The sequence below is a fragment of the Sprattus sprattus genome, assembly GCF_963457725.1.
Source record: "Sprattus sprattus genome assembly, chromosome: 16".
NCBI lineage: Eukaryota > Metazoa > Chordata > Actinopteri > Clupeiformes > Clupeidae > Sprattus > Sprattus sprattus.
The window spans coordinates 23,060,664-23,073,163 of record NC_137914.1 but is presented as its reverse complement, the minus strand read 5'-3'; the positions used below and the strand labels follow the sequence as shown (position 1 = coordinate 23,073,163).

General features: G+C 46.0%; 1 protein-coding gene across 1 annotated transcript in view; it reads left to right on the top strand.

The window, feature by feature from the left end:
* The window catches only part of nav1a (neuron navigator 1a), a gene marked incomplete at its 5' end in the record, with an annotated part of 83,790 nt that overhangs the window by 18,885 nt on the left and 52,405 nt on the right, over positions 1-12,500 (top strand). Inside the window, 2 exons of the mRNA XM_080854096.1 lie at positions 9,570-9,672; positions 12,426-12,500. The exon at positions 12,426-12,500 is cut by the window's right edge and continues 294 nt beyond it. Of these exons, the coding sequence (XP_080710222.1) occupies positions 9,570-9,672; positions 12,426-12,500 (178 nt within the window). The remainder of the gene's footprint in view (positions 1-9,569; positions 9,673-12,425) is intronic.

Here is a 12,500-nt window from a genome sequence, read left to right as displayed (position 1 = left end):
ACACACACACACACACACACACACACACACACACACACACACACACACACACACACACACACACACACACACACCCACACCCACACCCACACCCACACACACACCCACACCCACACACACACACACACACACACACACACACTATTTGTTTCTCCACTATTTGACAAAAAAAATCACTTGCCTGGTTTACTTAACTGAGGCCTATAAAATGGTGTTACTCTTTCCCACCAAGGCTGTGGTCTCTGGCCAATGCTTTTTAATCACCAGCAGATTTCAGACAATCCCCTTAGGTGTCTGCTGTGATAATCAGATGCATCCCCCATCTCATCTTTTGGAGCCACCATTTTAAATTCCCCAGCACCTTAATCAGTTCATACATTTGCTAATCTATGGTGGTTCTAAGCAGCCCTGAGTCTGTAAGCAGCTCAGTCATCTTATTCAGAGAGAGAGAGAGAGAGAGAGAGAGAGAGAGAGAGAGAGAGAGAGAGAGAGAGCATGAAGTGAAAGAGTGAGAGGGCAGTGGAAAAAAGCAGATGTTCATTTGATACGAGGTGGTCCTCCTTGTGTAGATCCCTTGAATCAGTTGTCTTTGTAATGACCAGAAGCTCCCCTGCTTAAGATCTTAAGAGAGGAGTGGATGTGGATTTAAGCGGATAGGACAGCCTCAACCGGCATCTTCTTTACAGAATTTGAAGGAGTGATAAGGGATGGGCTGAAATATTTATATAACAGAATTTGAAAAATGTATATTTGAATTTGAAACACATTGTATTATTTAATTTGAACAGTTTATATCCACGAAACCAGTTTGGACTTGTTTCAGAAACAATTGAGTATTCAAATTCAATTTTCAATTCATATATATATATATTTTTATTTATTATATATTTTTTTATTTTATTCTGCCCAACAGATAAGGCTAAATTATTCAAATGTGTCTCCACTTAAGCAAGCAAAAACAATAATGTTTTATGATTATTTGTTATGTTTTTATCCTTGAGCAGTTAAGTATTCTTTATGCCAACTTTACACATAGAGGTGCTCTGAACATAAAGCACACTTTTGGTTTGTGCATGTAGAGTCTTCTGATGTAGACTTTCTTTCACGGTTTAATGGTTACCAGTGGTGTAAATGCTGGACTATCCAGGAGACCTTCAGCATAGTCCAGTGGGGTTTCAGAGTGTAGTGGGTACATCAGCCCAGAACCATCATTTTAGATCACTCTACCATCATCACTTGGAACTCAAACACCAAAACCGCTTGAGTCATGTAGATGTATTTAAAAGTCCATAGGCTTGGCTGACAGGATCTCACCATGCAAGCAAACGTCAAATGAGGTCTGTGTTTGCTGTGGCTTACCAATGCAAGTGCAGTGCTGTGTCTTCAAGGCCTGCCACACTTACAGTTTCTAAGTCTTCAAAGGTACTCCTACATCAGGCCTGTCACATTCAATGAAAGAGCGTCGCGGTGTGGTTGGTGTTGTAGGCTCTGATGGCTTAGCTGATGCATTCCTTGTTGACAAGCTGTTTTTCGCTCAGCTCTCTGTGTAGTTCGTGTCATATAGGGTCGATGCTATGGGGGACACTGAGCCCAGTTGGCTTAGTCGTGTTGTGCGGCGGTACGCGCCTCCGCGTTTGTTTGTCGTACGCCACAAATAGCCTCAGTGACTGTCAGTGTTTCCAGTGAGGGCACAGGAATGTTGCAGGGCACATCTGAGCACATTCCCTGCATGTATGATTTTTCACTTCAACCAAATCCTCTCTGGGTTTGTCTGGAACGGGGATCATACTGAAAGACAATCTTTGGGAGGCAAACGTCTCCAGGGCCTGTGTTTGACTCGTTTTGGGGTTCTTCTTTCTTCACATGTATTGTCCAGGGCGTTCCAGCTGGTGGTTTCCCAATGTCCCAGTCCAGGGGAGAGAGTCATGCGGGCCTGAGGTCATCCTCTGAAAATGAGCGGCTGTTGTCTTGTTGCCGCTCATTTGTTGCACAACAGCAGCGAGGTTGCACTATTTTCCAATTGCTTAAGTTTCACAGAAAAAGAAAGGCAGAACAAAGACGTCACTTGAAGTTGCTTCTGGCTGGCTGTGAACAATTTTCTCCACATGGGCGCAAACCTTTATGGCCCCCTGCGCCAGACGAGCGCTCGGCCAGTGATAAGTGTAGCAATCCCCCCCCCCCCCCCCCCCCCCAGAACCAACACAGGATGCACAAACACAGGCCTTGCCCAGCCGCGAGAGGTTTATTGTCAATGCAGCTGTGGCCGTTTGGTGCTTAACTGAGCCGCAGCAAGAGCTCAAAAGCCCTCCAGTTGCTCTGGCACTCGGCCCACTGCCCGCTTGCCCATTGCCCACTCGGCCCACTGCCCGCTTGCCCATTGCCCACTCGGCCCACTGCCCGCTTGCCCATATAGACTCGGCCCACTGCCTGCTTGCCCATTGCCCACTCGGCCCACTGCACGCTTGCCCATATAGACCAGCCCACTGCCCATTGCCCACATAGACTCGGCCCACTGCCCGCTTGCCCATAGCCCATTCGGCCCATTTTCCCAGTTTCACAAAAATTCTGCTAGGGTCAGCCTGTGTCCCAACACCCGACATGCTAACCAGATGGGAACCTATTTTGCCCATTACGCGAGCGAGGAGTTAATTTATAGGTCACCTTTGCTGTTCCAGTGAGCTGGGAGAGGATGCTAGAGAACAAGGGACTTTGCATCCATGTTGGTCAGGAAGAGACTGCGTTTTGAAGTTTTGTACAGTGAATGTGCAGCATTGAATGTGGCCATCATAGGAAAAAACATCCAATTGGCAATGGTTTGCTTTTCAGCTGTTACTGTCTGCTCTTCTGCTCTAATCATCACATGGTGTTTGGACATGTTTTGAGTATGTGTGTTCAAGCGGGTCATCATGTGCTTTCACCACCCCAAACAGAGAACAAAGAGGTCTTGTGGAAGATTATGTAACATTGACTTTACCTCAAAACGAATTATTCATTTAAAATGAAGGGAAAATAAATGCCACTAAGCTTAAGATATTTGCTTCCATTTTTTTCATTTCCCTTTTTTCTGTCTGTAGCTCTTGAGGATGCAGGAAGTCATTGAACTTTTGAAGGGATGTTTGCATCCAGCTGGTCATTTCCTTAGTCTCTCCTCCCTCGTCCTCTGCATTGCCAAAAGGCCTGTTGGCCACAGCGTTGGATGGCCAGAGCTCTCAGCACCAGATGTGAAGGATGGAGTGTGTGTGTGTGTATGTGTGTGTGTGTGTGTGTGTGTGTGTGTGTGTGTGTGTGTGTGTGTGTGTGTGTGTGTGTGTGTGTGTGTGTGTGTGTGTGTGTGTGTGTGTGTGTGTGTGTGTGTGTGTGTGTATGTGTTTGTGTGTGTGCATCATATCCTGTTTTTCATGTAGTCCAGGCCATCCTTTTGCCTCCAAGCAACATAAAAAAGGGTTTGAAAGGAAAGGAAACTCAAAACACCCGAGATGAGACATCACAAGAGGTGCTGACAGCTGACGCCACTAAAGCTTTGGATTTTCACTGGGGACTTTGTTTGGGTGACTGACACAATAGTGTCCCCATCAGTGGGACAGTGACATCTATGGAGAAGGAATTATATTTAGAAAAACTGTTTTTGTTATTGACTTTGAGATTGAGATTACTGTGTGATGAGATGTGACTCACTGGTGGCAAAAGAAGTCTATTTATAAACATGGCATGCAAGACATCATGTGTTGTGAGCAACTATGTTAGGAAACATTCTCATTTCTCTCACATTCTCAACTGGAATCACTTCTCTAGCGTTTGAATTCACAGCCAATCAGCTGTGAGGGTCAGTTAAAATTCTGCCATCTCCACTTTGCCTGATTTTACGTAGCCTCGCAATTTTACATTATCAAGTGTGACCTATATAGACGCGAGTGAGAGAAAAGGAGCTTGCTCGACATTTAGCCAAAGGCGTGTCATCTCCTTGCTCCGAACTTGTCCGCTCTCTCCCCTCTCCTCTATCTCCCCTTCTCTTCCGTCTCTCTCTCTTGTCTCTCTCTCTCTTCTCTTCTCTCCTCTCCTCTTCTTTCTCCCCCCTGTCCTCTCTCCCCTCTCGCCTCTCTCCTCTCCCCCCCCCCCCCTCACGTCCTTTTCCTCTCTCTCTCTCCTCTCGTTTTTCTTTTCACACCATCCTCCTCTTGCCTCCGAATCCTCTAATGAGACTCTTAGTCGTGACCTCTTCTGCCGGCACCCTCCCCGTGCTCTGGTTGCTCCCATATTAGCAGTGTCTGTGCATTAGGAGTTCATTATCGACCCTCCTACAGTAGAGTGGACGACAGACACTCCCAGATAAGACAGCACCATGAGTAAATATATGAACTCATCTCAGTAGACTTCTAACTGCAGGGTACACCTACAGACATGGTACCCCATGCCTAATGACTCCAATCCTTCACGATGGCGTGGACATTAACCATGGGGAAGACCGTGTAATGTATATCAAGGCGTGGCTGTACATGACATGTCTAACAGTTTAGGGATGTTAAGTGCTGTATATTTGCCCCCGTTCTTCATCAGTGTAACGCTGATTGATTGAAATACAGTACTAATTTGATTTTTTTGCAAGCACAAGTTACCAGTAAGCGCAGAGTAATCTCCAAAGTAAACTCCACGTCTCCTGTAAAAGTGGAGTGAAAGTGCATTTGTGAAAACAGTTGGCTTACGGGTTCACGTTTGGCACAGTTGTGATTTCACGGTTGAATTTCACGCATTTGACTCAAAAGTGTAAAAGATGCTGTACTGTGCACATTTCAGACCCCAGAGCTCTTGTGTGTCACACATTACTCACTTCTCATTGCGCCATCAGCCAGACGGATGAAGCCAGTTTCACAATAGCCCTCTGAGCTGCCAGGGCGGTGTCCCATGCGCTATGACTTGGAGCTTTGCCTCTGTGTTTTTCTCTTTGGCTGTTTTTATGTTTTACTTTTTGCCAAGGATGTCCTTACCGAAGTCAGTTCCCACACATTAAAACTTGCATGCACACACACTCGCACACTCTCGCACACACGCGCACACACTCACACACCCCCGAGATACAGTGTAATTACGTGGTCTATTTGCTACACTACAATTGAGTACACTACAATTTGTATTTCCACCCCTTCTCTGAAGTGCCTATCAAGCGCGCTTTATACAGGTCCATCCTCTCCAGGTTTTGTCTGCTCAATAACCCATGGAGTCTTTTTTCCTGGGTGCTGCAAAAGAGAGAAGAGGTTTCCTCTCAGCTTTGTGCCACTCCTTTTTCAAAGACCCCCTTCCACACACACACACACACACACACACACACACACACACACACAACACACACACACACACACACACACACACACACACACACACACACACACACACACACACACACACACACACACACCACCTCCACCACCACCATCACCCCATTAGGATTCAGTGCGTGTTCCCACTTTGCCTCTGGCTTGCTTTAATCAGGTTGCATGCCTGCGAATGGGCAGCCAAAGACCAGATGAATTCTGGTGCGGTGCCTTTGACTCCACGCAACCCCCCTCCTATTGGCTCTCCATCACAAGAGGGTGAGCTGTGTGTGTGTGTGTGTGTGTGTGTGTGGGGGGGTAGGGGGGTGCAGGTGAAGGGCTTCCCCAGTTTAACCAGCCATACATGATTCATTTCACTCCCTCTGGGATTGGAGCTTGTGGCTGACGGAGAAATTTGCATCCCTAATTCCCCTAATTCTCCCGTAGTCCTGCTCACAGCTGCGTCTGGGCATATTTACAAAACAGGAAGTTGGAAGGCTCTGGCATGTCTGATGGAGAACTTAAAGGAGGAGACAGGTGAAGGGCTTCCCCAGTTTAACCAGCCATACATGATTCATTTCACTCCCTCTGGGATTGGAGCTTGTGGCTGACGGAGAAATTTGCATCCCTAATTCCCCTAATTCTCCCGTAGTCCTGCTCACAGCTGCGTCTGGGCATATTTACAAAACAGGAAGTTGGAAGGCTCTGGCATGTCTGATGGAGAACTTAAAGGAGGAGACATCAATTAACATAAACGGAAGCTGTGCTGAACATGTTAGCGGGATTGATTAGGTGCAGTGGGGGAGGATGTCTCCGAACCATTGGACAAACACTATACAAACCAAACTGATATAGACACTATCATCCATGTATTCATTCAGCTCAATATGTATGCCACTGGTAGGATTCGCTCAAACAGTGGCACGGCTGTTATATATTTAGAACAACAACACACAAACAGAAAGAATATCGAACCGTTCCTATCATTGGTTGTGAAAGCAAAAGAGGATGCAGGAGTCTTAATGCCGTTTTCAGTATACATACTCTCAGAATCAAGCATACGCTGTACTTGTGAATGAAGTGCGACTCATGCATGTAGAACATCGTGTGCTGGGTGGCTGTGACAGACAAGAACGAGAACCCAAGAAGAGCATAAACACTCACGATTAAGGACATTTAAGAAATGTATTAATTACATTTCCTATTTTTAAAATGGCTGTCTCGAAGACAAATCCATAATAGTGGCCATATGGTGCTGTAATTGACAGTGACCTACACTACCAATGACTTCATCATCTCACGATGGAGCCTATTCACAGAAATGGGCCAATCAATGCATCATATTAACACAGACTTTCATGGGAAATCAATATCTGATGCGTTGCCTCAGACTCAATCTCACCCCCTTCCCCTAAGCTTGTTTGTGAGATCGTTGCCATGGGCATGCTCAACTGCAGCTGTTAGTTAGTCTGATGGACACCACCGAAGCGGGCCGTGACTCCCCTACTCTCACAGGGGGTCACTCCTGCATCGACCAGCTGGAGCAAGCCCATGCGCTGGGAGGGCGGGAGGTTCAGGTGGTAGCGGCAGTGATGGGGTGTTAGAGGAAGGTCAGTTCCTGTTTGTCCTCTTGTTTTCTTCCCTTTCGCTTGGGATGCCTTTCCCCCCCCTTCCGCGTCCCCTGTCCCAGCTGGAGGATGGCCTCCATTATTCCTGACAGCTGGACTCTTCCTGACCCATAATTGGAATTATTAAAATGGCGGATAAATCTTTTGTCTCCCTTACACCTCTGTAGGTGGTGAGCAGGGAGTTTTATTTTTTTTTGTCCCCTTGTTAAATTCTGGCCTGATTAACTCAAATTAATGCAGAATGCCTCCAGGGCTCCCTTGATACATTTGTCTCTATTTCCATTTCAAGGCAGTGTTCCATTCAATCAAAATTCATATCTTACATCAGATTTTCCTGTTGCCGTGTAAAGAGGCCGTTCTGTATTACAGAAGACTTGAGCAATTTGGCTTGATTGGCCGCTAATACTAATGGCAGTCATCTCAGGGGTAAGAATAGAAATGACTAAATCAGGGCAGTCTGGATTATTAGTCATCTCTGCTGTTAGCATTTACCATTGAAGCTCTTACCATTTACAGACTCATCCTCCCCACCAGCCCTCCTCGCAGTGATACATTATTGCAGCGTTATTAATTAATTAAGGGAGCATTCGTCATGCGCTGTGTGGAGCAAGCTTCTGAATGAAACACCAAAGAAGGACGTTTAATCAAAGCCACTTCCTGCCGATTCATTCCGAGTCTTCAACATAATGATAAAACCATTCAGCTCATGATGTCTGTTGTCATGCAGCGTCTCTCTGTCTCACAAGAGAAATGGATGGATTGAGAAATCCCCTCCCCCCCCTCCCGGCCCCCCTCTCTGTCAACCTCTGACCCGTATCCGACCCCTCTAACCAACCCCTGAACCAGCCTAACCTTGAGAGGGTATTATATGGCCCTTATCCTAAAGGCCTTTGAAACGGGGTCAAAATCACACCACTACATCTTCAGCTGTCACAAGTCCAGATGTTGATGTGGAGCAATCAAGAGTGTGAGCGGCGACCTTTAAGGCTTTGACTAATTAAACACTGTCGAAGGGTGTGCCGTTTTTAGGAAGTGGTGTCGTTAAGGGCAGCCTTATCACACTGGAAGACAAAGTGACTCTGTGTCGCTGCAACCCTAATGGAGTTTGGTTCTCCTCCACCCAGTTACTCATCAGCTGAGAGTGTTTAAATAGTGTGTTTATCCCTGTTAAAAAAAGCATCATTACAACCTATTAACATCTTCAGTGCTACGATGTTACACTAGGCTAAAACAAAATTCCCCTCAAAAATAACTAAAATATTAAAAACACTAATGGCAACTTTAACAAAAAGCCTTTACTGTATGTTATGTGATATACTGTATTATAACTTCTATAAAGACCTTCACTAACTGTAAATCTTCCATAGTTCACAATGCAGGTCTGCTAGCATGTATTCCTCCGATGTACTGACATAGCCCTACCTCCATCTCCCTACATAAGAGTAGACCATAGGGAGAGAGCATGAGAAGCACCATTCCAGGGGGTCAGATTTGGGTGAGCGGGACCCCCCTGTGCTCCCACTCCCCGTGGTCCTGACAGCCTGGAGATCTTTGCTTTATCCCTGCACCGTCTGACCCGGTGACCAATTGTTGAGTCTCTTATCATGGCACAATCTGAGCCGATTAGCAAGAATAAAAAGTGTGTTTAGAGCGAATGCCAGCCTAATGTGTGGCCCAGTGGGAGTGCTGGTTTCAGGGGGCTGCTGAGGGCCCCTGCTGATTGGGCAGCCACCAGGATTAGGGGCTGGAGGCTTATGGGAAGAGGTGCCAATGAAGGGCCTTTAAGAGGTCCCCCCATGGCTGTGACAGGTGTGGCATTTGGGTGTTCCATGGTGTCAGTACCCGCTGCTCATACTGACCAATAGAGTGCAGGGATATTGGGCTCAGATGAGGCGCAGAGAAGCACAGAACCAGTGTAATCCTGTGATGTTCAGACACATTTTATATTCCCGTCAGTCACTTTAAAGACATTTGATCTATATTACAGGAAGGCATATCCTTAGCCATAAAAAGGCTATGGGTGTGCCTGTAAGCTGGGTTTTGGTTGGGCTCCAACTACTAGTTGAACTGCAAGGGGTCCTATGACCCAAATGACATGGACATTAGTCATGTGGTCCATAGGATAATCATTATTATCCTTGTTATCATTATTAATCATTATTATTATTAGGCCAATGATAGGTGAAATAGGAAGTTACATATGCAAGAATATCACACAAACTGTTGACTGTTGTGTTAACTCAAACAAACGAACAAAAGAAACAAGTGACAGGAATGAGGTGCATATGGAATGTTGACAGAACATAAATGTTATTCTCTCCATAGTCTGCTTTCACACAGTGGCTCCCCTGAAGTGCATTTACTGAAGCAAAGTAAAGGCAGACTTGAAACAGTCATAATGGTTTGGTCAGTTAAATGTCATCATGGGCTAGCCCCTTGGCATCTTGGCTGCCTCTGTCCACAATGTTTAATTCATGGACCCCTGCTTGAGAGACAGCTTTGTTGCTGAGCTGTCATATTACAGGAGTACCTCCATTTCCTCTCTGGCTCTGGTCACATAAAAAAGCAACGGTCACGGTCAATAAGCAACGTGTAAAATAACTCCATTTTCTCCTCTGCCTCCATTTCCCCACAGACCCCGAGTCACAGAGGAAGCGGACTGTTCAGAACGTCCTTGATCTTCGACAGAACCTGGAAGATACCATGTCCAGTCTGCGGGGGGCTCAGCTCAGTCACAGGTAATTTCTCCTCCCATTCTTTTTCCACAGCGCTGCCCATGAAAGTAATATAATTGGAAAATAAAGAGCCAACTGTGTGACATCTTATCTTATCTCCAGTAAGTACGAATACATGTACCATGATCCTCTTTATACCACCAGGGCTGCAAAACAAGCTCATCACCACCTAGTGCTGTTTCCCTCATGAAATTTCACAAAAAAATAAACATCTGTTACTTTCTACATTTGAATATACAAATAAAGCCATATTGCCATATTAATACAGTTTAAATAAATAATTATCATTAGTTAGCCTTTCTCAGCATCCAAGTGTAAATTTGGCGAATGAGAGAGAGCAGAGGGGAGGCTGTCAGTACCCAGTGGCCATGTTTACTTAGCCGTGGTGGGGCTGTTTACTGTCGTGAGTGTTTCTCCAGTCCGTCAGGAAGTACACTGCCTGTGAGTCCTCCGTTTAATAGTCTGTTAAAGGGGGGGGGGGGGGGACTTGGTTCTGCTGGCAAAAACTCCAAGCTTAGTGGCTTAGTTAGGTTGCCCATAAACTCAGTAATAAAACACAAAGTACAGTAGCTTTATACACTTGCCTGCTGTGCTGCTTTTGCCCTCTTTGACATGTCTTAGCCCCATATTGGTTGTGCCTGTAGCTGTATGTCAGCTAAGCTTTGTTCTACCGTAGCCTGTTTCTTCTGTGCCAGACATGAACAGTAAGTGTTTTTGTCCTAGCGCTTTACAGTCATTATCTACTGTTTTGATGTGGCAAAATTGATTCAATTTGATTTTTGTCCCATAATGTGTATTGGCAAAACAGTTTGGCACACAAAAAAAGAGTCAATAGCACTCAAACACACACTCATACACTCACACACACACACACACACACACACACACACACACACACACACACACACACACACACACACACACACACACACACACACATACAAAGTACATCTGCACTAATCTGCGCTCATCAATTTATATGTTCCTTTTCTATCTTCTATCTTTCTATCTTCGCCAAGCTGTTCGTCTCCATTGATAGAAGTCTGAGACATTGGCTACTTACTATTTGCCGTTTGTCTACTCTATCTTTGTTTAATTTCTGTAAAGCCTGGTGCACTAATCACTAATTTTATGGCTTTTTCCATTGACCATAACTACTCACTGCCTGCCTATTTCTTATGGGAAGGAGACAGCTTCTTGGACCTGACTGCACCTCCCAGACTCCCTCTGCAGCAGCCCTCCATCCAAGGCCCTGCCTGCTTTTAATGGCTTTGTTAAATGCCCCATCAAAAGCCTCAATTACACTCACTGAAAGCATGAGGCAAGGAGAGGCTACTCAGAACCAGAGATAATTTACAGGGAAAACACACAACTCAGCACCTACTGATACATTTCCCTACTGCACTCTTCATTCTCCATTAGGCTACATCTCCGCCTCTCCTGCTCTCTCTCTCTCTCTCTCTCTCTCTCTCTCTCTCTCTCTCTCTCTCTCTCTCGCTCTCTCTCTCTGAGTTGCCGGTCAGTTCCAAGCAGTTAGAATCTGTTAGTAGAGTATCTGCTATCTGCTGTCCTTGAGATTTCTCCGACGTCATCACTGAAACTTGGGTTTATTTTGTGCAACACCCTGTGGATGCGAGACAGGACATTACCAGTGTGCCTCCAAAGGTATCAGTCATATTCACAGTGCATCCTCTGGGAATGTCGCCACACTAAACCCACACAAAACAACCTCCACACTGGCTGAGTCCGCTGGGGTCATATCATGCAAATGCATGCATGTGCAACAGACGATATAGCAATGATCCTCTTGGTGGTGGTGTCCTGCAAGCCCTAAATCAGGGCTGAGAATTCCAATGGGCCTGGTGCTGAAAGCTTGAGCTCGGGAACCGCCGGGAAGTAAGGCATGTCCACCGATGCATAAAAACAGCAGACACCTGGAAACATAATAAAGCATTAGCCCTAGCCAAGGGGGCCCGTTGGACAGGATTTTATCCCAACACAGGGGCCCCGGTGATGACAAAAGAGGACAGGGGGGATGCAGACGTCAGCCACAAGGTCGCCCAAATCCCCAGCCGCACACACACACACACGCACACACGCACACACACAGCCAGAGTCATTTTTGGAAACATCTTAAGGAAGGGAGCAGTCCAGTGGCAGTCGGTCCAGAGAGCTTCAGTGACTCACATCCTGCTGAAAGGGCCGCATGTGAAAGGGGGGAAGGAAGTTAGATGCATTTCCTCTGTTTGACAGAGAGGGCGCTCAAACTCTCCCTTGGGATCAAGCCCGGTAGACAGTAGTCATTTACTCTGAAGCACTCAGACACAGATGGTGTTGTGGAAAAAAATGTGTGTAATTCTGCAACCATTTAAGAAGTGATCACAGTAGTTGTTTGTGCATAAACATTTTATTGTATCTTACAAAATACTCTCAAAAGTTAAATTTCAAGCATATTAGGGAAATGTGAGGAATATCTACTTGTTCACAAAATAACGGTAGAACATTCTAAGTAGTAACAACTCTCTGCTCCCAGGCTGGTCTTGCAGTGGAGCAGGGGATGACAGGGAAAGCACCTCATGACAGTCTGTCTCATCCGGCCTACTCTCCTTTTGTGTCCCTGGATCTTCCCCATACATATTGTCTGTGTCATTTCATCTCAGTTAACTGCTTTACGTTCCACATAAACAACGATCGCACGTATGGAATCTGATCTGAAATGAGCCCTCCTGTACCCGTCTTCTTCCCTCTGTTCCCAGTTGCTTGGAGAGCAGCGTGTGCTACGACAGCGACGAGACCAACGCGCGGAGCATCTCCAGCCTGTCCAACCGCTC